This window comes from Euprymna scolopes, chromosome 26 (assembly GCF_053919585.1).
Source record: "Euprymna scolopes isolate OS-2025 chromosome 26, ASM5391958v1, whole genome shotgun sequence".
NCBI lineage: Eukaryota > Metazoa > Mollusca > Cephalopoda > Sepiida > Sepiolidae > Euprymna > Euprymna scolopes.
Window position 1 is genome coordinate 91979800 of NC_136507.1, and position 27518 is coordinate 92007317.

General features: G+C 30.8%; 1 protein-coding gene across 1 annotated transcript in view; it reads left to right on the plus strand.

The window, feature by feature from the left end:
- The window catches only part of LOC145248259 (cullin-2-like), a 91746-nt gene that overhangs the window by 54022 nt on the left and 10206 nt on the right, over nucleotides 1–27518 (plus strand). Inside the window, exons 14-18 of the mRNA XM_080110133.1 lie at nucleotides 501–578; nucleotides 2114–2180; nucleotides 6021–6214; nucleotides 15610–15708; nucleotides 21732–21848. Coding sequence (XP_079966259.1) covers nucleotides 501–578; nucleotides 2114–2180; nucleotides 6021–6214; nucleotides 15610–15708; nucleotides 21732–21848 — 555 coding nt within the window. The remainder of the gene's footprint in view (nucleotides 1–500; nucleotides 579–2113; nucleotides 2181–6020; nucleotides 6215–15609; nucleotides 15709–21731; nucleotides 21849–27518) is intronic.

Consider the following 27518-nt stretch of genomic DNA (forward strand, 5'->3'; position numbering starts at 1 on the left):
TTCCTTTGATCCCGAAAGCTCTTAAAGTTCGCATCAAGGAACAGAACATTTTTAGTAACCTCACAAAGGGTCAAACTATTTATGGTTTTTAAGGATATGCGACACGAGAAAGAATGTAGCAATCCAGGTTGAAGTAAGTGCCCATAATGATGCTGGCCTGAACAGAACTAAGGGAGATAATTAAATATAAAGGTATTCTGTACGGTATGAAAAGAAACTGGAATCTAAAGAAGATCTCCATAATTCAAGTAATTATAACAGCAATCTGACCCATGTAAAAGAATTTCAAAAATTACCTGGCAAATATACTCGGTGAACCAAGTGTAAAAGAAATGCAAATAATTGCACCAAAAATGGTTGTCAAAATATTAAAAAAAAAGATCTTTCAATTGGAGTGATTGAAATAGTGTGTAAATGTCTGGCATCCCATAGAATGCCCCATCTCAAGCCAAAATTAAATTATGATAAAAACTTTTTATTTATGTATATTTGCACAACAGGCTGGAGCATGGCCGATTCGACAAAGTGGGTTTCCAACGTTTGCTATCCCTCGAGAATTAGAAAAAAGTGTGCAAATGGTAAGTATAGTTTTTCGAATTTCTATGTTGATGAATATACGACATAATCACGTTGACAAACCAGTTCCCGTTAGATCATCGGAGTTAAGCAACGCTGAGCCTGGTCAGTACCAAAAGGCGTGACCATTTGAGAATCCCAGCTGCTCTGTGCTCTCCGCTTGTTTCGGCATTGTTTCCAGCCGTCCTGGACTTCTTCTTGCCACTGGACTCAGGCAGTGCCGTTCAGGAGGAGCACTACATCGAAATTGTGTTTGTGTTTTCTTCACCGCGGAACCTTGGCTTCTTTCCAGAGCAGTAAAAGCAGGCAAAAAAGGGGTTCGATTCGAAATTCTTCTTAATCAGTTCTATTTTTTTATTCCTCGCCGCCATCGTAATTCTATTTTCGTCCTCTTCTCAACTTTCCATGGAACAACAAAAGAGTCCTTTTTTTTACTGCCGCCTCCAACAACGACAGCGCCTAAATTTGCATTTATCTTCTTATTTTTTTGTTTCCGACGGGTTTCGGGTTCGAATGACAACGCCTTCCTACAAAGAGAACACGTCCACACTTAGCAGCCATTGCTGCGGTTCTCCTCACCGTTATTACAGTAATTTAAAGATTATTTCTTACAATGTGATTATAGTATTTGTATTGAACTATGTAACACAATATTACTGTTTGAGTATTTATTAGTAATTAATTTATCTCATTCGGGTATATTATATACTTAAAAAAAAACAATGAGCACAATTTTCAGAGAAATGTCCATAAACTCTATTCTTCTGCGGGTTATTGATTTTTCTGTCCAAAAAATGTCGCTATTCAGAAAACTATCAGTTTCATAAAAGTATGTCTACTAATTAAAATATTATTCATTTCGTCGAATTTCCATGGGTCCTGCTAGTTTTTATTATTATTATTATTATTATTATTATTATTATTATTATTATTATTATTATTATAAATAAATATTCTTTTTAAAAAAACTATAGCTCACTATGAGTTCTTACGCAGGTCATCATCGCAGACTGCTCACTAATAACTGGTGGATGTCTTTGGGGCGTTGGTGACAACAAGTCTCCCCATATTTCCAGTACTTTTCACCTCTTTGGATAACCTTTGCAAATAAATGTTCATCATCTTAACAACCACTAGCTATTCATTTCTAGCTGGCAATGATAAGGATTTGTGTAAGGATGAACGTTGGCAAGGTCGCAGTCCTTTTCACATTCATCCAGTAGAAGTCTGGTTAGTGCTAACTCTCGTTGAGCATTTGGTGTGATGCCAGTCAATGCAGATGCTACAATATTTTTTGGGGGGAGGGGTTAGTTAACTTAGCTGACGATGTCTATTTTTCTTATTCTTCTTCCTCCTCTTTTTCCTCCTCCCTCTTCTTCGTATTATTATTATTATTATTATTATTATTATTATTATCATTATTATTATTATTATTATTATTAATTAATATTAATTACTTATTATTAATTATCATTGTGATTTTTAGAATAATTAAATATAACTTCTAATACTGCTTATTTCAACCCTTTTTTTCCAGTTTGAAACGTTTTATAACAATATCTTCTGCGGTCGCAAATTGATTTGGGTTCATTATTCTTGTATGGGTAAGTTCTGCTTTTCAACTTTCATTACTTTTAATACAGCGTGGACCGATAAGATTGGCGCCTTCGAAAAGACATGATCATATCTCCGTTTTATGAAAACCGGGTTTTTTTTGTTTTGTTTTTTTTTGTTTGTTTTTTGTTTGTTTTGTTGAAGATCATCATCAGTTGTGTACAAATACCAAAAGCGACAGGGGCTTTCTATCATGTCTGAAAGTGACACAATGTTCAATGAGCGAGATCAAAAACGCTCTCCATCAATCCAAGTTATGCATTGGGTGTGGCATCAGGACTCAGCGCCGGCCAACAAGTCAAAAGAGACCCAGGCTTGACTTCAGAAGGAGTGCTACGACTTCGTAGCCTTATCTTACTGCCCCCTCTTCTTGCAACCCGAACCCGCTGGACTACTTTACGTCGAGAACATCACCAACATAACATCCCACAACACCAAAGCGTAATCGCCGGTAGCCACCGAGTTTTTGCCGAGCTTCCACATGTGCTCGTGGAAAAGACATGCTCCCATTTCCAGACCTGTACCGAGGCGGTAATTGAGGCAAAATGCGACTGGATTGAATAGATGTCAGCTCTAATACACAATCAAGTTACTTTTAAAAAGGTTACTTTTAAAAAATCAATTCAAGTAACTTGATTGTGTATTAGAGCTGACATCTATTCAATGCAGTCGCATTTAGCCCCAATCACCGCCTCAATAAAAAACAAAATATACAGAGTAGAATGATAAGGCAGTCGCTTTCAAAATCAGCAACACTGCAGCTTTATTTTAAAAAGTTTATTGAAAAAAAAAATCAATTCAATAAAGCTGTAATGTTGCTGATTTTTAACACGACTGCCTTATCGTTCTACTCTGTATATTTTTTTTATATACTTCCCCACTAGTAGTTTTTGGTCTTTTAAATATATCTCGGTACCTTTTATTTATGATACCAGGACTGTTCCAATCATAGTCGTCTGAGTCCTAATTACGAATCTCGGCATGTTGAGCCTTACTAATAAATTGGAGAGACCAGAAAAACACTAGTTTATGGATAACAGCATAGTTATAATATTTTATAATAAATAGTAACACTTATTTTTTATATCTACAGACATCAGCGTTTCAGCTTACACAATCAATTATTGTCAGTAGGGAGATTCAGACACAGTCAAATGGTCAAGCTGGACTTTGTTATCTGGTGGTCTAACTTTAGGCTACCAGAAATAAACATAATCATTGGGGGAAATTAGGTATTGATAAATGCCAAGTCATCGCGCTAAAACAATAACCAGTCAGAGAGTATTCAACGACAATTAGTCCGAATGCTGCATTTTGCGCTTAGATTGGCCGCTTTTTTCTTAATTCACTAAAGGGATCTGAACGTTTTTGTCGAACGAGCTTTATAAAGATAATATTTTTAGATAAATATTAACACACACACACACACACACACACACACACATATATATATATATATATATATATATATATATATAGTCATAAATAAAATTTATAAAAATCCAAGCAAGTTTTAAGCTATCAAGATAGTAAAAGCTCTACACGTGTAAGTGGAGCAATTAATATAAGAAATAAAAGATGAGATTCATAGTTAAATAAAACTTTATTACGCCATTAGATGAATAAGAAAAAGTAAATCAGAATTTCTTTAGGGCATAGCATTTCGAAGCCAAATGCTTCTCACCAAAAGAGGCGAAGAAGCCACGTGTATATGTTTACAACGAATTTGTCACAAATACATTAACTTTGAAATAGGATAGAAATAGAAAATATGTATATACTACTATTCCGAAGAAGTTATCCCCTTATACGTCTTGAACCAGATTCCTTTAAAAGAGGGATGTTCATGGCAGTATTAAATTTCCATTCGGTCCCATTGTATGCATAGAGCAGTAAAAACGATTTTGATAATATAGGTAGAAAGAAAAATGAATAAATAATACACTCTATATACATAATCAAAATCGGTCTTACTGCGATATGCATATAGTCTATCGCTACCTAAATTCTAAGTTAATGTTCTCATTGCGATTTTTTAGATATATAAACCTGACTTTTTCGCCACTTTTGATGAGAAGCATTCAGTTTCGAAAGTTCATGGTTAACCAAGGTTCTTTTTTCTTTCTTTCTCTTTCTTCATCTGATTTGTAATAAAGTGTTATTAAACTTTGAACTTTAAATTTTATTTCTTATATATATATATATATATATATATATATATATATATATATATATATATATATATAATGTGTGTGTGTGAGTTACAAGAACAGGCCCCCTTTTCTTTTAAGTAAAAATTAGATAGGATAGACCGAGAATTCGAACCTGGAAAGCTAGGTTTGGAATTAAGATTCAGGAAGGAATTCCCATTGTTTAGTGTTAATATAAAATAGCAGATATGTTTGTTTGAAAAGGAATTTGATGATTCAATTCTGTTTATGAAAATTGAATTGAAACAAGGTCAATGAGAAAAACGAACAATAGCAAATTTAAAATATTGAAACATAAGTTAGGCCGAAAATAGGTTAGAGAACTCTGGTTTGCAGGCATGTGTGAACAGTGTACGTGAGTTCAGGACAACGTGAGTCGAGTACATTCTCGGACATGAGGCGAACGAGACATGTGAGGCATGTTCAAGCCACGGGATCGATCAAGCACTTTTTTGGTCATGCGATGACGTCATGGCTGAGAAATGAATTCTCAATATAGGGCTAGTTTTAGACAGAGCCCAGGAGAGAGTTGAACAGACAGAGACAGGGTCAGACAGGAGAGTCGAGTCCGGATCGAATCCCCCTTGTGAAGCGAAGGGTTAGATGTTGTAGTCTTGCAGTGACTTTGAATTTCTGGAATGTCTTCATCGACCGGTCGAAGAAATAAAGGAACATCATCATTTTGTAACTGCGTCTTGTGTTGTGTCATTCTCAACAAACAAAGGCATGGTGAATCATTTATATGAACTTTGTTCCACTCATTTCTATAATGAACTTTGTGTATAAACCCATCTAAGTAATGGGTCTCTTCAACATCTTAAGGAATGTGTCTCCCTCTCTATCAAGAAGTAATGACTGTCCCCTCCTATGATAAAAGAACTGATAACTCATCCCTCTCCTAATATATGTGTTAAGAAGAAATATGTTTTAAGAACCACAGCCTGTAAACTATATAAATGCCTCTCTCTTCTATCTCTTCCCTCGACCAATTATTACAAGCCCCCGTCTCTCCTTAAAATATACCCGATATATTTCTCTCTCCTAAAAAGACCCAGTATGCAACATATACATATACATATATATATATATATATATATATATATATATATATATATATATATATATATATAATGTATTTCTTATATATATATATGTGTGTATGTGTGTGTGTGTGTGCGGTGTGAATTCCGTTATAGAAGCGTTGATTTTATTTGAATAAAATAAAATACGGATCAGGTGCGCTTGAAAGCCAAATTACAACGCAATATTACGAAAATAAACAAATATTTTACTTGTTTAAAATTTATAATTGAAATATATTTGGAAGTCAAACTCCATACTCAGTATTTTGTTTGTTTCTTCTTTTTTCTTCTTCTTTCTTGCCATGTTTTTAAGTGAAGTATTTAGTTATAATTAGAAAAAAAAGTACTTATTTTAAAACAATATTTATTTACTTACAAATATATTGCTTATGTTTAAGAGGGATTATTTCTTTTCTTCATGTTTTAAGATGCTAATTAATAAAACCGGAGTTTTTCTAATGTTTTATTTTTCGTTGAGATAGTGTTGGTGATCCCGGTGTGCCCCTTTCTTACATCATTTTTTTTTTTTATCTTGCAGCTGTTGTCCAATTTAATTATTTAAAAAAGCTATACACCGTAACAATGGGTACATACCACACTGCTATTCTGCTTCTCTTCAACAATACCGACAGTCTCACGTTTCAGGAATTGAAGGAGACGAGCGAATTACCAGAGAAAGATTTGAAGAAGGAGTTGCAGGTATTGGTAAAAAGTAGAATCTTGCTCACAGAGGTAGGTTACTCTCACTCACTGTTTCTTAATCCATCTCTCCCACTTTCTATCTGTATATGTCTCTTTATCTATACCTCGCCCTTTCTCTCTCTCTCTCTCTCTCTCTCTCTCTCTCTCTCTGTCTCTGTCTCTCTCTATCTATCTATCTATCTATAGATCCTTCTTTCGCCCTCTTTCTATATTTACCTCTCTTTTTCCCCTCCCTATATCTATACCCCTCTTTCTCCCTCTCTCTATCTATACCTTCTCTTTCTTCCTCTCTATCTATACCCCTTTCTTTCTCCCTCTCTCTATCTATACCCCTCTCTTTCTACCTCTCTATATATACCCCTCTCTTTCTACCTCTCTCTATCTATACTCCTCTCTATCTATACCCCTCTCTTTCTTCCTCTCTCTATGTATGCCTATCTCTTTTTCCCTCTCTCTATACCCCTCTCTTTCTCCCTCTCTCTATCTATACCCCTCTCTTTCTCACTCTCTCTATCTATACCTATCTCTTTCTCTCTCTTTCTCTCTCTCTATATATATCTATATATATATATCTATACCTCTCTCTGTCCTCGTGCTTGTATATAACCTTCTCTGTTTTACCAAAAATAGTTATCTGAAATATTATTACCTCTACCAAAAATGTTAATTTTTATATCTTGTTAACTCTACCAAAAATTATGGTCTGAAAATAGTTACCTCACTTAAAAAAAAAGGCTGATTCGAAAATATCATTACCTCTACCAAAACCTATGGTGCGCACGTCTTTTTACCTCATCCACAAAAGGTGGTTCGAAACTTTTGTTAGGTGGTCCCAAAAATCTTGTTATACGACCAAAAAGGTTGGTTTGAAAGTTCAGTTACCCTACTATAATGAGTTTTCTGAAAATCTTGTTACACCTAAGAAAAAGAATGGTTTGAAAGTTTAGTTACCTTACTAAAATAGATGGTCCGAAAATCTTGTGACCCCCTTTCAAAAATGGGTGGTTAGCATATCGTGTTACCACTACTAAAATAAATGGTTTGGAAGTCTATTCACACCTACTAAAATGGGCAGTCCGAAAATTTATGTACTTTTACCAAAATGGATGGTCCGAATGGATGGTTACCTTTAACAAAAAGAATAGTTTTAAAGTTTTGTTATTTCTACCAAAAGAGTGGTGTGTTCCTCTCTTCATAACTTATTCAAATGCCAACTAATTGGATTTTAATTCATTTTTAGTATAGATATTTTGTTTAAGCATTAACATTATTACGACTAGTGCTGTAGCAATATGATTTTGCAGTATCCTATATATTCTCGTGATATGCGGAAAATATTCCTCCAGCATATGCTTACGAATATACTAATTTTCACAGAAATGTGTCTTTGAAAAAGTATGCACTGCTTTTAAACAGAATATATATTTTTTGGCTACGGAATATCTATCTATATATCTATAAAAGTGAAATTGTCTCTGTGTGTGTACATTTTCTTACCAAACTACTCTGTCAATTTTCAGTCTACAGACTCGAGATTTGGTAAGGCGTATTGAGATTCGGGAAAATCTTTTTTAATTCGTTTTCGACAAGAAATTTGGCTGTCAAGTGGTCAAAGTTCAACGATTTAACCTTTAAAACTCTGCCATACTCCTCCGCCAATTTTAGGTCTAAACACTTTTAGATGAACGTTACTTGTAGATGGGTCAAAGTTTTAATTCGATTTTAGACCAAAACAATAAATGTTTAAACGTCAAAATGTAGGTCAAAGTGTAAAACATTGTTACCTGCGGTTTCTACCAAATTACTTAGGTAATTTTGGTCTAAACATTTGAAATTTTACATAAAATGTATTCAGACATTGGGTAAGCTTTTTAATCGGTTTTTGGCTGAAAATATGGCTGGCAAGTGATCAAAGGCTAAAAGATGTGACCTTTGCGGTCTTTAGCGAACTATTCAACCAATTGTTGGTCTAAACCACGAGAAACACCCGTCTGGCTGAAACTACTGTCAATAATTTTCCCCAGTCTTTATCTGTGCCTAAATCCAAACGTAGATTCTATGCACGGTTGTGGAACTCTCTTCCGTTTGCCTGTTTCCCACCTGACTACAACTTGGATGTCTTCAAGTCCAACATAAACAAATTCCTGACAAACCGCCCCCTTAAGTAAGACACTCTATTAAATCTCCAATACTAATGTTTACTACAATACTATCACATTGATTACTGTACACGCAATAACCCTTATCCCTGAGTGGCCTCTGGGCCTTGATAAGTAGTGACTCCCATGTAAAAACAAAAACATTTGAAATTTTATATAAAGGTTATTCAAACATGCAGCGAGCTTTTTACTTAGTTTTTGGGCGAACATTTGGCTGCCAACAGGACAAAGTGTCCTGCCTTGATAGAGTTCAAAATAGACTTCATAGCCTCGTAGGAGATGTCCTTTTCTCTTCCCTGCAACCTCTATCTCACAGAAGAGATGTTGCGAGTTTGTCTCTGATGTATCGTTATATTCATGGAAAGTGTTCGACTGAGCTTCAGTCTATGGACTCCCCTCGCCAAACTTTCACAAGAAACACTCGTCTAGCTGAAAACACTATCAATAATTCCCCCACTCTTTATCTGTGCCTAAACCTAAATGTAGATTCCATGAACAAAGCTTCTTTCTTAGAACTGCACGACTGTGGAATTGTCTTCCGTTTTCCTGCTTTCCAGCTACCTACAATATGGTTGTCTTCAAGTCTAAGGTAAACAAGTTCTTGATGAGCCGTTCCATATAAGTTAACAAATCTACCGAATTGATTACTATATTGTCTTTAACCCTTATCCTCGAGTGGTCTCTTGGCCTTGATAATGTGGTGATGCTTGTGTAAAAAAAAACATTTAGGATTTTAGATATAGGTTACCTGGACATTAATCAAATTTTTGAATATATGTGCTAAATTATGAAAAGTACATAATGCCCGAGCAACTGCCAGTATATCTATAAAAGTAAAATTGTTTGTGTGTGTGTCAATGTGTCTGTGTGTGCACATGTCCTTAACAAACTACTCCGTCAATTTTCAGTCTACAGACTCAAAATTTGACATAAGGGGTATTGAGATTTGGGAAAATCTTTTTAATCGGTTTTTGGCCAGAATTTGGCTGTCAATCGTCAAAGTTCAACGATTTGATATTTGAAAGCTCTACCAAACTCTTCTGCCAATTTTGGGTTTAAAATATTTTAGATGAATTTTACTTGGATATGGATCAAACTTTTAAATTGGATTTAAACCCAAAACAACAAATGTTAAGGGGTTAAAATTGGGCTCAAAGTTTAAATTTGACCTCTGCGGTTTCTACCAAATTACTCAGCCAATTTGAAATTTTACAAACAGTTTAATTCTACCAAACTCCTCCGCCAATTTGTATGCTAAACACTTGAAATTTTAGGTATACGTTACCTGAACATGAATTAAACTTTTATTATATATCCATACATTTGTCCATAGAGTTATGAACAGTACATAGGACTCTCGCAAAGCCGGACTGAACTGCTAGTACTCTTATAAATTTGGGGGTTTTGTGTATTGATATTCATATTAAACACCATTTTTCTATTTATTGGTATTTATTTCCCCCTGAAAGCAACATGTGACACAAAAGCGTGTTTAATGTGGAAAAAACAGCTCCCCTTAAAACAAGGCCAAAAAATGAAGCGTTTTTCTAGTTATTTCAAAAGAAAATATAAATTTGTTATATATGGGTCGAGGAATTGCATTTATCTGCAAAAAATTTAGCTAATTTGCATATTCTTTTAAGCATTCATTTTAATTAATTTCCTATTAGTTTTTTTTTTGGGGGGGAGTGTTATGGAATGCTCATCTTTAGCTAACTATTGCGTGTGATTATTCTGCATAATTTATACTGGCGTAATATTTGCGTAAAAAACTTATAGTAAACACAAAACACTTTCTATAAATATATATATATTTATGTATGCATATGTACATTCGTTTAAAAAATTTTGCCTACCAAACTCCTCTGTCAATTTTTATTCTACAGACATTAACACAGACTTAATATATCGGGTATTCGAACCCATGCGAAACTTTATATTTGGGTGTTAACCGGGAAAAATCGGTGCAAAAGTGTGAAATTTTTTTTTTTAAATGCAATTTGCCAGGTGAAGGTAGAATGACGGCATTACAAATATGCATGCGTAACGTAATAGCTATTGGTTCATGTTTTAATTTTAAGCCTTCCAAAAAATATGTTTTCATAGCTCAGGCATTAACGCAACAAAAAAGTAAATCGTAAGCTAAACGTTTTGGTTTCGATTCTCGGTGGTGGCGTACGAGAAATTTTTAAAAAAACTTTTTATATCATTAGTAGTCCAGTTTAATAGAATAATAAATACGAAATCTCTAATTAATCAAAATATCATATTTAAGCGTATTTTACGACCGGACAACGCCGGGCGACCTGCTAGTTTAAAATAAAATCGCATATTTTCAACGTATTTCAAGCGAATATTTGAATATTTAGTAAATTACTTTTACGTTAGCTACAATACATTTTGCTTTTATTTTGTGTAATTCGTTTACTATTGCTTGTGTTAAGTTCTATTAAAAACACTATAAAACTTAAATATTTTATCCGTTGCATTTTACAATTAAATCTTACTTTAAATTATCAAAATGAAATTGTCTTCGGTTATCCGCTAAAACAGGCCTATATTGTGAGAAGACTCCTTCCACGTTGCAGGAAACTACCGTAATAAACTTGAAGCTGGCACTCTCGTCGACGCATAAAACTCTCTGGCGAACTACGAACTTTCCCATTGATTTGTGCATTGAGATGTTTTAAAACACTAAAACCTTTGTTCTTTGAATGCATACAACTAAACTTTTGGAGAAATCAGGAGCCGTATATTTCCTCAAGGGTTGTCTCAACTTATGCAGCTAATGCAATACATATCAAGAAACTCAGCTCTTTCGTCTCAACTTGTAATATATTTTGTTGATATTGAAAAAGTGTTTGCGACAAATCTGAAGTCAATAAGCTGTGCTGCATCCTACAACAATTGCTAGTACTCAAGTTTCTCTGTTGAATCTGGGAGCATCAGGACAGTAGTAATTTTATGTAAATGCTTAGCACAATAGTGCGCTGTATCTAACCAGGTACTTAGCCTCGTTACATTAGGACTCTATGGAAGTGGAACCCATGAAGCTAGTCCTCTGAATTTTGCCCGTCCCATTGGGTGGCTTTAAATATATACTCTTGCAGTAAACGTTAGCTTATTTACATTTGGGGAGGCTTGCCTTACCAATTCCACAACCTTGTGCAAACCGTGAGCTAATCGCGTGACGTGTATTATTTTAGGGTAAAATACTTGAAGAACATTTATTGCTTTTGACATATATGAAGCTGCATCTGTTGGCATGATTAGTATATTACCGTAAAGCACTTGCTTTAGCTACGAATATCTGCAATAAATCGTTTAAAAATGTCGCAATTGTAGAGCAATTTATGTTTGGCATGCATGCAAGGTTTCCAAAAAAGCATTTTCCACGTTTCTCTTCGACCCCTAGAATGCCAAACACAAAGCAAGCAATAAGACGCTGCTCTACATCAGTCGTTTCATCAATTACCATCCAAAGTTCCATTGCCGCAACTTTTTCTCTGAGTTATTTAACGTTTGTTTCGTACACTTTACTAACATAACAGTTTCTAAGTTTAGTCTGATCGAAAATGTTTCTATAGTTGTACATTTTTTTGTTTTACAAAAGTATCACCATCTATCAAAGCCCGGGGGCCACTCCAGTATAAAGTCTAATGAGTGTACAGTAGTCAATTGGAAAATGTTGTAATAATCCTTAGTAGTTGAAATTTGGTAAGTTGGATAATTAAGGAGATGGCTCATCAAGAACTTGTTCACGTTGGACATGAAAAAGACCATATTGTAGTTAGTTGGAGAGCAGGAAAACGGCGTGCCGTTCTAAGAAAGAAGCTTTGTTCATGGAATCTACATTTAGGTTTAGGCACAGATAAAGCGCGGATGAAATGATGAATAATGGTTTCAGCTAGATAAGTGTTTTTCATGAAAGTCAGGCAAGGAGGTGTCATAGATTGAAGCTCAGACGAGCACTTGTTATGACAATAACGATAAAGCAGAGACAGACTCGCAACGTCTTTCCTGTAGGGAAGAGATTGCAGGAATGAGAAAAGGACATCCTCCACTAGACCACGAAACCTATTTTGAACTATGTCAAGGCATGATAAGCTGCTGTTTGCAGCTCCTGCCCAGATGTGTAAAGAGTACTGCATCCTTGGACGTACTTTTGTCTTATACAAGTAGAGAATTGCATCAGCAGTGAGATTTGTACTGGAGCGATAGAACGATCCCACCATTTTTCCGGCAGCTTGGGCAACGGGTTTGATGTACGTGTTCCATCGCAGATCAAGAGTAAAAATCAGACATAAACGTTTGTCAAGACTAAAGCCATTCATTTCAGTTGATGCCAGATGGGGATAAAGAATTACATATATAAATCTGGTAACTGAATTCTTACGTAGAAATTGTCTGAAGACGTCGTTGCTCAGTTTATTGAAAGGAATATCCGCAGCGATCAACGCTTTGCACAAGTTGGCATTGAAAAATTACGTGTACTGACTCCTTGACAATCAGAAGCAGTTGTTATCAGATGTTCGTTAGATTTTGGAATTCTGCACAATTAAAGAAACCTTGCAACTTTTGATCAGTAAAAATGAAAATGAAAATGAATTATTTGATATTATTATATGCGTTTAAGAAGTATGTAAAAAGTTATTTTACGTACATTAACTTTTGTTAATTAGCGTGCAAATAGAAAAACAGATTGAAAACTTCAACTAAATTTTAATAAGGGTGGTTTGAACTACAAAGCTACTATTTCAGTAATTTGTATAATATTGCAAGTTTTATAGTTTGATCTCCCCTAAATATTGCAGAGTATGTAGTAAACGGGTAATTCTTTTTTATGTGACCTCACTTACTAAGGGTTTTCTGCGTTTAATTTTTCCGGGAAAAAAAGTAAATTAAAAACTCGTATCCAAATATTTTTTCAGCATATTTTTCAGCACAGTAAATCATATTCCATAATTAATCGGCATATTGTTTTTTGAAGAATATTCTTTAATCCAATATATGCTAATAATATGCATTTATTTAAGAATAGTTTTGTCACGGTTCTAAATCTGACCAAAGCGCCAAAACGTATATTACGACATTCTAGTTATGACGTGTCGTAAAATGTAATGATAATCTCTGTCGCTGCTGATTGCTTTAGAAACATCTACTGTCAATGAATTGCTCTAACAAAAGTTAGTACTTTGTAGCCGCGATATACAAAGCAGCTAGTGCGGACTGACCTCGTCTACGGAAGGTTTCTCTTGTGATAGTCTATGTTTTAAATACTTAAATAAAGCCAAATTAACCAGCTCAGAGACATGCAATATGGTTTCCGTTCTGCGAGATCTACAGTTAATGTTCTCTTATATCAAACAGGATTTGTGAATCTCTCGCCAAGGGCTTAATTTCTAGAACAATAGCTCTTGACATATCAACGACTTTCGATAAAGTATCACATAAACGTTTTACTTGACAAGATCACCAGCTATGGAATCATTGGAAATGTAATTTTAATTATTAAATCATTTATCTCTGATAGATTTATAAGATAGGTTGATTAGCAGAAATCAGAAACTCGTAATATCAACGCTGGCGTCCCTTAAGGTTTCATCCTAGGTACAACTATCTTCCTTATCTTCATCAATGATCTCCCTAATCACATTTTCAGATCATTCGTAGACATTTATACAGACGACACTGCCATCTATGGCAACCCTTTAAAGTTAGCCTCTTTGGGTCTTGAGAACGTGGTGCAATGAGGAAAACGGTGGGTGGTTAATTTTAATGCATCAAAAATCAAGCTTCTCTCTTTTTATTATAAGCATTCTGACCCCTTCCCTCCCCAAGTGAAATGAGCGGCTCTTGTATTGGGGAAGTCCCATGTATTGACAAGCTTCTGGTTCTGACCTCCACTCATCATCTGAACTGGAACACATGCATACAAATCCGTTGCCAAGATCGATGGAAAAATGATTGGATCCCTCTACCGCTTCAGTAGGTACCTCACTGCTGATACAAGCCTCTATCTGTATAAGAGCTAGGTATGTCTTTTTTTTTACAAGGTGGCCACCACATATCAAGGCCCGGAAGCCACTCAGGAATAAGAGTTATTGTAAGTACAGTACGTTAGTGTGGATATTTAAAGTGTCTACTTAAGGGGGAATCTCATCAAGAATTTGTTTACGTTGGACTTGAAGACATCCAAGTTGTAGTCCGGAGGGAAGCAGGCAGGCGGAACAGAGTTCCACCGGCGTGCAGTTCTAAGAAAGAATCTTTGTTCATGGAATCTACGTTTTGATTTAGGCATAGATAAAGAGTGGGGAAAGTTTTTCACAGATGATTCAGCTAGACGGGTGTTTTTTTATAAAAGAGTGGCGAGGGGGGACCAGAGATTGGAGTTCAGACGAACATCTGTCATGGAAATAACGATAAAACAAAGATAGGCTTGCAACGTCTCTTCTATGGGAGAGAGGTTGCAGGAAAGAGTAAAGTGCACCCCCACTAAGCCACAAAGTCTATTTTTACTATGTTAATGGAATAATGTACTCTGAAAATGGAATACTATTGCAACATATTGACAGGAGCTGCTCGGTGCGGCCTATCCAGCCTTGATAGCGTTCAAAAATAACTTGGAAACCTAGTAGGTAATGCCGTGTTCTCTCTCCTGCAACTCTTTCCCACAGAAAGGACGTTGTGAGACTGTCTCTGTTCTATCGTCATTTTCGTGTCGAGTGCTCGACTGAACTCTAATCTATGGCCTCCTTTTCCAGACTTTCACAAAAACACTCGACTAGCTACACCCACTATATACGATTTCCCCCACTCTCTGTGTGTCTAAGTTTAAACGCAGATTCCATTAAGGAAGCTTTTCTCCCAGAACTGCCCACCAGTGGAACACTGTTCCACTGGTCTGTTTCCCACTTGAATAAAACATGTAGCCTTCAAACCCATTGTAAACAAGTTTTTTTGTTGAGCCGTCCCCATAAATAATCAAACTGTTCTTAATTTACACGATTATCGATTACTATACTACCACCTTACATTCATTAATCATTATCCTCGAGTGGCCTTCGGGCTTTGATAGTGGTGACTTTCAAATAAAGAGATACGCTGTAAAAAAAGCCACAACTTAACTGAAACTGTGTATATAAAACTTTTCTTTATTATAAATGTTTGTGAGATGAAACATAAAAATTTCCGAATTTTCTTAGAATATTGACTTTATTATCTTATTTGTCTACACCTATTTTTCTTTCCTTTTTTGCGAGGCAGGGCGAGATAAATGCCTACAGCGAGTTTATTCTCAATAGGAATTATAGCAACAAAAAGTTACGATTCAACATCAACGTGATGCAGAAGATTACTGCGAAGGTACATGTTAAATATTTATAAGTATTGCATTTTTCGTTTTATTTAATAACTTTATTTTTTAATACTTTTCTTTATTTTTTGAGAATTTTCTTTATTTTTTACATTTTTTATTTATTTTTTAATAATTTTCTTTATTTTTTAATACTTTTATTTATGTTTTAAGTATTTTCCTCATTTTTAAATAATTTTCTTTATTTTTTAATAATATTCTTTATTTTCTAATAATATTCTTTATTTTCTAATAATTTTCTTTATTTTTTAATAATATTCTTTTTTAATAATTTTATTTATTTTTAATGATTATATTATTTTTTAATAATGTTCTTTATTTTTTAATAATTTTCTTTATTTTTTAATAATTTTCTTTAATTTTTAATAATTCTATTTATTTTTTAATAATTTTCTTTATTTTTTAATAATTTTATTCATTTTGATTAATTTTCTTTATTTTTTAATAATTCTATTAATTTTTTAATAATTGTATTTATTTTTTAATGATTTTATTTACGTTTTAATAATTTTATCTTATGTTTTAATAATTTTATTTATCTTTTAATCATTTTTTTTATTTTTTAATAATTTTCTTTATTTCTTAATACTTCTCTTTATTTTTTAATACATTTATTTATTTTTTAAACTTATATTCATTTCTTTATAATTTTCATTTTTTTATGATTTTATTTATTTTTTAAGGATTACATTTATTTTTTAACAATATTTATTTTTTAAATATTGTTGATATTAATTATAATTTCATTTATTTTATAATAATTTTATTTATTTGTTAATAATTTTATTTATTTTATAATAATTTTATTTATTTTAAATCATTTTATTAGTTAACAATTTTATTTATTTTTAATAATTTTATTTATATTTTAAGAATTTTATTTAATGATTAAATTTATTTTTTAATAATTTTATATTTTTTAATAATTTTCTTTATGGTTTAATTATTTTATTTATTTTTTAATAATTTCATTTATTTTTTAATAATTTCATTTTTTTAATGCTTTTATTTTTTTTAATGATTTTACTTTTTTAAGCATTTTATCTTATTTATTGATAATTTTACTTATTTTTTTATAATTTTACATATTTGGGAATTATTTTATTTATTTTTTAATAATTTTATTTATTTTTCACTAATTTTGTTTATTTTTTCATAATTTTATTTATTTTTTTATTATTTCATTTTTTTAATAATTTTATTTTTTAATGAGTTAAACATAAAGAAAATTATTAATAAATAAAGAAAATTGTACACAAATACAAAAAAATTATCATAAAATAAAAGTAAATTATTAAAAAATAAATAAAATTATTAAAAAATTAATATAATCATAAAAAAGTAAAAAAATAATTAAAAAATTAATAAAAAAATTTAAACATGACAAAATCTATTGAAAAATTATTTTATTTATGGAAAATAACTTTATTTACTTTTTAATAATTTTATTTATATTTTAATAATTTTATTGATTTTTTAATAATTTTAATAATTTTTTATTATATTTATTTTTATACTTTTATTTATTTTTTAATAATATTACTTATTTTATTATTAGTTTCTTTCTTATTTAACAATTTTCTTTATTTCTTAATTATTTTCTTTATTTTTTAACGATTTTATTTACTTTTTAATCATTTTATCTTATTTTTTAATATTTTTTTTTACTCGTAAAAGAATTTTTAATAATAAATTTTATTAATTTTTTTAATCATTTTCTATATTTCTTAAGACTTTTCTTTATACTTTAGTGATTTTCCTTAGTTTTTAATAATTTTCTTTATGTTGTAATAATCTTCTTATATTTTAATAATTTTATTGATTTTTTAATACTTTTTTTTATTTTTAATGATTTTATTCATTTCATAAAAATTTTCCTTTTTTTTTTAATTATTTTATTTATATTCATTTTTTAACAAGTGTTTTTTTTTAATTATTTGATTATATTCATTTTTTAAAAGTGTTTTTTAATATTTTCGTTATTTATAATAATTGTATTTATTTTTTAATAATTTTATTTAGTATTTAATAATTTGATTTATTTTTAATGATTTTATTTATTTTTATCATTTTATATTTTAATAATTTTATCTATTATTTATAATTTTATTTATAATTTAATCATTTTATTTATTTTTAATTATTATATTTATTTTTTAATACTTTTATTTATTAATAATTTTCTTCATCTTTAAATAAATTTTCTCATAATTTTACTATTTTAATAATTTTGTCTTATTTTCTAGTAATTTCATTTGTTTTATTAATAATTTCAGTTATTTTTCCTGACTTTATAATTTTTGTAATAATTGTATCTATTATTCATAATTTTATTTATTTTTTAATGCTTTTATTTTTTAATAATTTAATTTATTATGAATTTTAAAATATAGAAAATTATTAAAAAATAAATAATATTGTAAGAAAATAACATATTAAAAAATAAATAAAATTTTTAAAATAAAAATAAAATTAATAAAAAATAAATAAAATTATTAAAAATTATGCTATTTATTTTTTAATAATGTTATTTATATTTTAATAATTTTATTGATTTCTTAATAATTTTATTTATTTTATGATTGTTTTCATTTCTTAATAATTTTCCTTATTTTTTAATAAATTTATTCATTTTTTATGATTAAATTTATGTTTTAAACATTTTTATTTTTTAAATAGTTACGTTATTTATAATACTTTTATTTTATTTTTTTATCATTTTATTTATTTTTTGATAATTTTATTTATTTTTTAATGATTTTATTTTTTAATAATTTAAGTTATTTTTAATAATTTAATTAATATTTTAATAATTTTATTTATTTTTAATGATTATATTTATTTTATAATTTTTTATATTAAATTTTTACCAATTTTTATCTTTTAAATATTTTCATTATTTATAATAATTTTCATTATGTTTAAAAATTTTGTTTACTTTTTTTAATCATTGTCCATAATTTTTAATAATTTTACATTTTTTTATAATGTTGTTTATTTTTACATAATGTCTTTATGTTTTAATATTTTTATTTATTTTTAATAATTTTATTTATATTTTAACAATTTTATTGATTTTTAAGAATTTTATTGATTTTAATTGATTATATTTATTTCGTAATAATTTTCTTTATTTTTTAATAAAAAGATACAGAAAATTATTACGAAATATATATAATGATTAAACAATAAATAAAATTATTAAAAACTCAATAACATTATTAAAATATAGAATTTATTTATATTTTAACAATTTTATAGATATTTAATGGTGCAATTTATTTTTTAATGATTATTTTTACTTTCCTTACTTTTTAATAATTTCATGTATTTTTAATTATTATAGTTTTTTAAATACTTTTAGTTATTTTTTAAATAATTTTATTTATTTTGTAATAATTTTATTTATATTTTCATAATTTTCCCATTTTTTATAAATTTAATTATTTTTGAATAATTTGATTTATTTTACAATAATTTAATTTTTTTTAATTTTATTTATTTTGTAATAATAGTATTTCTTTATTTTGTCAATAATTTTTTTAATAATTTTGTTTGTTTTAATAAATTTGTTTATTTTTGATAATTTTATTTTTTTATTGGTTTTGTTTATTTTGAAATATTTTTTTGTATTGTCAAATAATTGTATTTGTTTTTATTTTACTTATTTTTAATAATTTTTTAATTTAATTTTTTATATTAACTTTTTTTTATTATTATTTGAATAATTTTGTTTGTTTTTAAATAATTTTATTTATGTCTTGATAATTTTATTTATTTTGAAATAATTTTAATTTTTAATTTTCTAATAATTTTTTTATTTTTTTATATTTTTTTAAAAATAATTTTATTTATTTTTAAATGGTTTTATTTATTTTTTAACATTTTTTTTTTTTTTTAATAATTTCCTTTATTTTATTATTATTTTGTTTTTTTAACAATTTTTTAATATGTTTCTTTATTTTTAATAATTTTATTTACTCTTTGATAATTTTATTTATTTTTAAATAATCTCCGGTTTTTTCATGCTTTTTTAATGATTTTATTTATGTTTTAATGATTTTCTCTTATGTACTTTTTAATAATTTTATTTTTTAATAATTTTCTTCATCTTTTAATAATTTTATTTATTTTGAAATAATTTTATTTATTTTATTAATAATTTCAGTTATTTGTTAATAATTTTTATTATTAAATTTTTTCTTTATGTTTTAATAATTTCATGTTGTTTTAATACTTTCTAGATTATTTAATAATTTTTTTTTTTAATAATTGTATTTATATTTCAATAGTGTTATTGATTGTGTAATAATTTTATTTTTAGAACTAGGTTAGTGGTTTTAGGTATATTTATATGTATAAAAAAAAGGAGAACGGCCACCTAAAACCACTAACCTAGTTCTAAAACAGATCCTTTGTTTGATAAAATGCATGCCCATTGGCTGATAGGAAGGGGCGCGGTGGATACTAGAAAGCTGATTGGCCAACTAGAAATCCTCAACATATATAAAAACAAGAAGCAACGACAGAATTCGCGCATAAGCCTGACGAATCCTATAGTTGGATGAAACGCAGAATATTCAGTGTAGCTTAATCGCCATATATATTTTATAAATTACTAACTAGCTCTACCTACGTATTGAGCACTTTTGAAGTAAATACTTAAAGTTTACGCATAAATCTATACTTTCGTATATTAAATTTATGTGAATAAATGAAGTAGTTATATATATATATATATATATATATATATATATATATATATATATATATATATATATATATATACATGGTGTTCCAAAAGAAGCTGATGGATTTGAAATTTGAATTCGACTAAAAGTACTACTTTATGATATATATCCCCCTCCTCGGTGGTGTAACGACCTCTGATGATTTCGTTACCATCATTCTAGATGCTCTAAAATCTTTTTTTCATCGATTTGTTGTTTTTGTTCTTCCATCTTATATTTGATCAATTCAGCTTCTTTTAGGGCACCATATATATATATATATATATATATATATATATATATATATATATATATATATATATATATCACCATATATATATATCACTATATATATATATCACCATATATATATCACTATATATATATAAATATATATATATATAAATATATATATATATAGTGTGAAGTCCGTAATATATATATATCACCATATATATATATATATATATATATATATATATATATAGAGAGAGAGAGAGAGAGAGAGAGAGAGAGAGAGAGAGAGATAGTGTGAAGTCCGTAATATATATATATATATGTGTGTGTGTGTGTGTGTGTGTGTGTGTGTGTGTGTGTGTGTGTGTGTGTGTGTGTGTGTGTATTATTTTTAAAATATAATTATCCACTGACATGTTTTTCGTCGTCTACGACCCATCAGAATGGCTATGCCGCTCCCCATTTATGGGGTACCAAATTGATCAAAGGGAAAATTATTCCCAATTCGCATTTCGGTAAAAATGCACTTTTCTATAAATAATTGAATTCGTTCAAAGAGGTTAGCTTGCAAAAACAAATAAAAACATATATATATATATATATATATATAATTATATATATATATACATATACATATATATATATATATATATATATATATATTTCTACCTATTTCTTAATATATATTTCTACCTATTTTCGAGATATTTGTTTGTTTGTTTTTAATAAATTCATGAATTCCTACCTTTTTGTAAAGAATGAAATGTATCACTAATAAGTAACTGTACTCTTTTTACTGAATGAGCTCATGAATAAATTAACAAAAAACAAACCAATTAAAATTAGTACACGTTGCCTCTCGGCGTCACGTAAGTCTTTTCATAATGTTTTTATTTGATGGCACTCGGAAATACAGAATCGCATGTCTAGATAAATATTTGGAATGGTCCGAAAAACTATGGTTTAAATCGGTAGAAATGGTGGCGCTTTGCAAATGTATAATTCACTCTGACATTTAATTTAAAATTTTTTCTCTGTTGTTTCAGGAGGTGGAGCACACAAATAGGGCAGTTGACAATGACCGAAAAATGTACTTAGAAGCGACCATTGTACGTATTATGAAGGCAAGAAAATGTACCAGACATATCTTATTAGTTAACGAAGTAAGTAATTTATTTAGTCTTATTTTGTTTTTTGTCTTTATTGAATACTAGCATTTCAGCCCGGCGTTGCCCGGGTGTCTTGAGGTGTATTGTGAGCAAATGAAAAAACAAAAACAAACTTTGACCCCTTAACATTTGTTGTTTTGAGCTCAAATTAAGTTATTAAGTTATATCCATGTCCAAGGAATCTATATCTAAAATTTCAAGTGTTTAGACCCGAAATTGGCGGAGGAGTTTGGTAGAGTTCTCAAAGGTCAAATCGTCGAACTTTGGCCCCTTTACAGATAAATTTCTGGCCGAAAATGGATTACAAATATTTATCCAAATCTCAGTACCACTGTATATCAAATTTCGAGTCTGTAGACTGAAAATTAACAGAGTTATTGCGTAGGGAAATGTACACACACAGACACACAGATAGACACGTTCACTTTTATATATAGATTAGTTACTTGTGTTTTGTTGGATTATGTATCATTCAAGCACGGTAATGTTTTAATATATGGTTAACTGACAGTTTTAGTCATTTAGAACTGCTTTAAAGCTCCACCGCTCACTTATTTTCCGACCAAATTTAAAACATTTATATTAGTTCATAGATCACCTTCTTAGCTATATTATGAAAAAAATTCAATTTTCGTTCAGTAAAACAAAATTATGATGAATTTACTGATGTTCAAAATCGTAAAAAAAAAAAACGTAAAGAGGTGAGCGACGTTTTGGTGACTGGTTTCCATAGCAACCACGTCGCTTCAGCGACTAGTGTTGCTACTAATTCCCGGTTCTCGTAAAAAGAGAAGGAACACGTGAAACAGAGAGAACGAAAGCAGACGAGTGCCGTGCATTGTTATTACATATGTGTATCTTATGTTTATGTGGGCAAAAAAAAAAACTGAAATGAAACAAAGAACAAATGAATTTACTGGAACCCCGGAAAAATCATGGATTACAATAGTAAAAATGCGTAAAGTAATATGGTTAAACTTAAACATAGAAAAGAAAAGGACTAGATATTCTAGCCAAAATGGTATAAATTTATAACTTAAAATATTGCAGCATTAAGAATTAATTATATAATGTTAAATTGAATTTAAAAAAAAACTCTTAATGCTGCAATGTTTAAAGCTATAAATTTATTATATTTTTACAAGAATATCTTGTCATTTTCTTTTCCATGTTTAAGCTTAACAGTATTACTTTTCAAGCTTGCATTTTTCTATTGTAATTCTAATACGCTTGTTGCAAATCTCTAGATAAGATTCACCATAATCTCTATCTCTATTTCTACCATCATATAAGAATTATTTTGTGTGTGAGTGAGAGACTTCCTTTCTCATACGTTTCCGAAACAGCTGAGCCAATTTTTTTACATATTCCATACAAAACTAATTTATATGTCTGGCAGTGTTCTTAGATATGTTTTGTATAAAAAATCATCCGATAAGTATCGAACATCCAATCCGTTCTTGAAATTGCTTTCCTCTCTTATAGATGAAAATAATAATTTTACAAGGGAATATTTTACGCTACACCGAAAAGGGGGATTATAAAATTTCATCAAATCATTTCTTCTTAAAAAAAGGGATTAATTATAATCTGAAGATATTGCTTAGCAGTAGACTCCAGATCGAATGATCCTTTGTTTAAGCCCGAGTGTAGCACACTATTTTAAGTTTTTTTTTTTTTTATTATTTCTTATTAATGAGTTCAATTTACGATAAAAGAAGCAGTACCATTTAAAATCGCCGCAAATCATTTCTTTGTTAGCATATTTTAAAACTAAACATTAATCAGGAGTGACTTTTCCATGGCATTTATCGTCAAACGCAAATATCATCTGACGAATACAGACGGAATTTAATGAACGAAATTATCATTATTACTTTTTCATTTATTTTTTTTCGAATTAGTCCACAGGGCAAAGTATTTCTCGTAATATAAAATAATTAACAGAGGACTGATTCTTTAATAATACATACGCAAACTGCATAAATAAAATCCTATGTTTAAGCGTATTCTACGACCGATTAACGCTGGGCTGTCAGCTAGTTGCTCTATCTTAACATATATACAAGGATAATGTATATTTATATTCCTATAAATTCGTTTGTGTGTGTGTGTGTGTGTGTGTGTGTGTGTGTGTGTGTGTGTGTGTGTTAGTATTCATATTAAACCCCCTTTTTTATATTTATTTAAAAAAGAAAATACACCTTGGGTCGTGGAATTTCATTCATATCTGCAAATCATCTAACTTATTTGCATATTCTTTTAAACAATCATTTTAATCAATTCCTTATTAGTTCGTTCGGTTTTCTTATGGGTAATATTTGCGCAAAAAGTTTATAATAAACACAAAACTCTTTCTATATATATTCATGTATACGTATATATTTTTGTTTAAAAAAAATTGCCTATCAAACTCCTCCTAGAGTTTTTGGTCTACAGATATGAAACTTCATATATAAGGTATTTGAACCCATGCGAAAGTTTATATTAGTGTTTTAGCCAGGAAAATCGGTACAAAAGTGTGAAAATTAAAATAAAATGAAATTTGCAAGGTGAAGGTGGAACGACGGCATTACGACTATGCATGCATAACGTAGTAGTTATTGGTTCATGATTTAATTTTTAGCCTTGCCGCACGCATGTCTGTGCTAGGGCCAAAGTTAATTCTGTGCCCCGAAACTGGATCAAGGATATATAATAATTTGAACTGCTGAGTGCTAATAGTAACACGAATCATATACATGCCGATGAAAAATGATAAAACATATTATACATAAATGTTTTATATGTAAATTAACTACTCGTGGTTGTAATAACATATAAATAAGTAACACAAGCATTACATTTAGATAGCTCAATAACGCAATACTAGAGCTATAAATAGTTCTTCAAGTACCACGTTACACATGAACAGCCATTAATATAGTTACTCATTTTCAAAATATTGGCATTTTGTTAGTAACGAGATGCGTAGAATAATTTCAGCCTCAATTTTGACATATAATTATATAATAGTTCATTTATTATGATTTGGAACTACCAGTCATTTTGTTAAACAATTACAATTAAAAGAAACAAACGCTTACTATAGAAAAGACAAAAAAAAAAAAAACAGTTACGATTTTAAAAAAGCAAACATACATTTTTCTTTTAACTTAAGGTAACATTTTTTTTTGTTTGATTCGTATTATTGTTTTAATATGCTCCCTAAGTTTTAAATAAAATTGTTTCTCTTTTAGAAAGATTTTAGTGAAAAAAAAAAAAAACATTTGTCATGCCTTGTAAAACACTCGCAGCAAACACTCGCCTAGCTACAATCATTGCCAACAATTTTCCTTCCTCTCTGTCTGTACCTAAAACTAAACGACAATTCCATGAACAAAGAAAGAACCAATTATTAAAAAATTCCACACGCTCGTTTTCCTCGATTGTATAGTGAAGTTGCGTGAGATAGCAGAAGATTGAAAATATAAGAAGGCAATGCATTCACCATTTTGAATGAACATTTATCAGTGAGAAAGCTGCATTTAAAGTGGATGCCGCGTTTGCTTACATTCGATCGAAAACAACGTGTCAACGATTCAGAGCGTTGTTTGAAAATATTCCGATGCAAATTGTGCCACTATGTATCCCACAGATGGTGCATAACTGGACTGAAGATGCAAGCATTAATAAACAAGGTTTTCATTTCGGTAATTTGGTTTGTGTTTTCTCTCTGGGAAGAGTTTGATTATTTCAAATCTCCTAGAACCGCCTACTAGGAATACCGACACAGTTGTTCAAGTACATGTTTATCCTATTAAACTAGCTTCTGTAGCCCACACCATCTCTTGTGTCGAGTAGTAGACATGTTGCTTGGCCTTCGGGACAAGATCAAAGTGTAGTATCTGTTCCGGCAGATACTGCAAGCTATGACTAGCTATGACTAGCTATGCCTAGCAAAGACCAGATGTGGGGGCAACCCCACATGCCTGACCTTTAACCAGCTCCCATTTCCCACCTCTCGGGAGCTGGTCTCCTTTTTCCCTTCCCCCTCCCTTCACTCCTCACATTAAAAATCGGCCTTGTGCCTAATTTGCTCGGTGGGGGAGCAAATAAATACCATCTGTTCCGGCAGATACTGCAAGCTATGACTAGCTATGACTAGCAAAGACCAGATGTGGGGGCAACCCCACATGCCTGACCTTTAACCAGCTCCCATTTCCCACCTCTAGGGAGCTGGTCCCCTTTTTCCCTTCCCCCTCCCTTCACTCCTCACATTAAAAATTGGCCTTGTGCCTAATTTGCTCGGTGGGGGAGCAAATAAATACCATCTGTTCCGACAGATACTGCACTTAAGATAATTTGTACCAGTCAATGGAGGGGAAACCCTCTATACTGGGACAATTATTATTTTTGGTAACCAGAGTGACCCCTTTTAGGGGAGCTGGTTTTTACCTCACATTAAAAACGGCCTTGTGCCTAATTTGCTCAGTGGGGGAGCAAATAAATACCATCTGTTCCGACAGATACTGCACTTAAGATAATTTGTACCAGTCAATGGAGGGGAAACCCTCTATACTGGGACAATTATTATTTTTGGTAACCAGAGTGACCCCTTTTAGGGGAGCTGGTTTTTACCTCACATTAAAAACGGCCTTGTGCCTAATTTGCTCAGTGGGGGAGCAAATAAACACCATCTCTTGTGTCGAGTAGTAGACATGTTGCTTGGCCTTTTGGTCAAGATCAAAGTGTAGTATCTGTTCCGACAGATGCTGCACTTAAGATAATTTGTACCAGTCAATGGAGGGGAAACCCTCTATACTGGGACAATTATTATTTTTGGTAACCAGAGTGACCCCTTTTAGGGGAGCTGGTTTTTACCTCACATTAAAAACGGCCTTGTGCCTAATTTGCTCAGTGGGGGAGCAAATAAATACCATCTCTTGTGTCGAGTAGTAGACATGTTGCTTGGCCTTTTGGTCAAGATCAAAGTGTAGTATCTGGTCCGGCAGATACTGCACTTAAGATAATTTGTACCAGTCAATGGAGGGGAAATCCTCTATACTGGGACAATTATTATTTTTGGTAACCAGAGTGCCCCCTTTTTGCCTACTTTTAGGGGAGCTGGTTTTTACCTCACATTAAAAACGGCCTTGTGCCTAATTTGCTCAGTGGGGGAGCAAATAAATACCATCTCTTGTGTCGAGTAGTAGACATGTTGCTTGGCCTTTTGGTCAAGATCAAAGTGTAGTATCTGTTCCCTCAGTTACTAAACTTGACCCACCACCGGGCTTTCGGGCTAGGTTAAGGTGTTTTTTCTTACTAACTTTTGTTAGCAAGGACCGACCCCCTCCTTTGGGGAGTCAGGACCTAGAGGACCGACTCCACATTTGTGGGAGCTTGGACCCGGAAACCGATCCCCTCTTTTGGGAGACTGGAATCTCGGGACCAACACCACTATCGCTGGTAGTTGAGACCTTCTTTTTTCATTTGTTGTTTTTGCATGTTGTTTTTTCTTCGTTTCGGTCTCACTTCTCGAGACTGGGATGGTCTAATTTCTCAACACTTAATTGCCTGAGCAGCACTCTGACCTGCCAGGCCCAAACTTTGTCTATCTTCGCTGCTCTCCCAGTGGATCGAGCAGACAGGGTTCTCTTTCTCGCTTCCGTTGGGGTAAGTTAG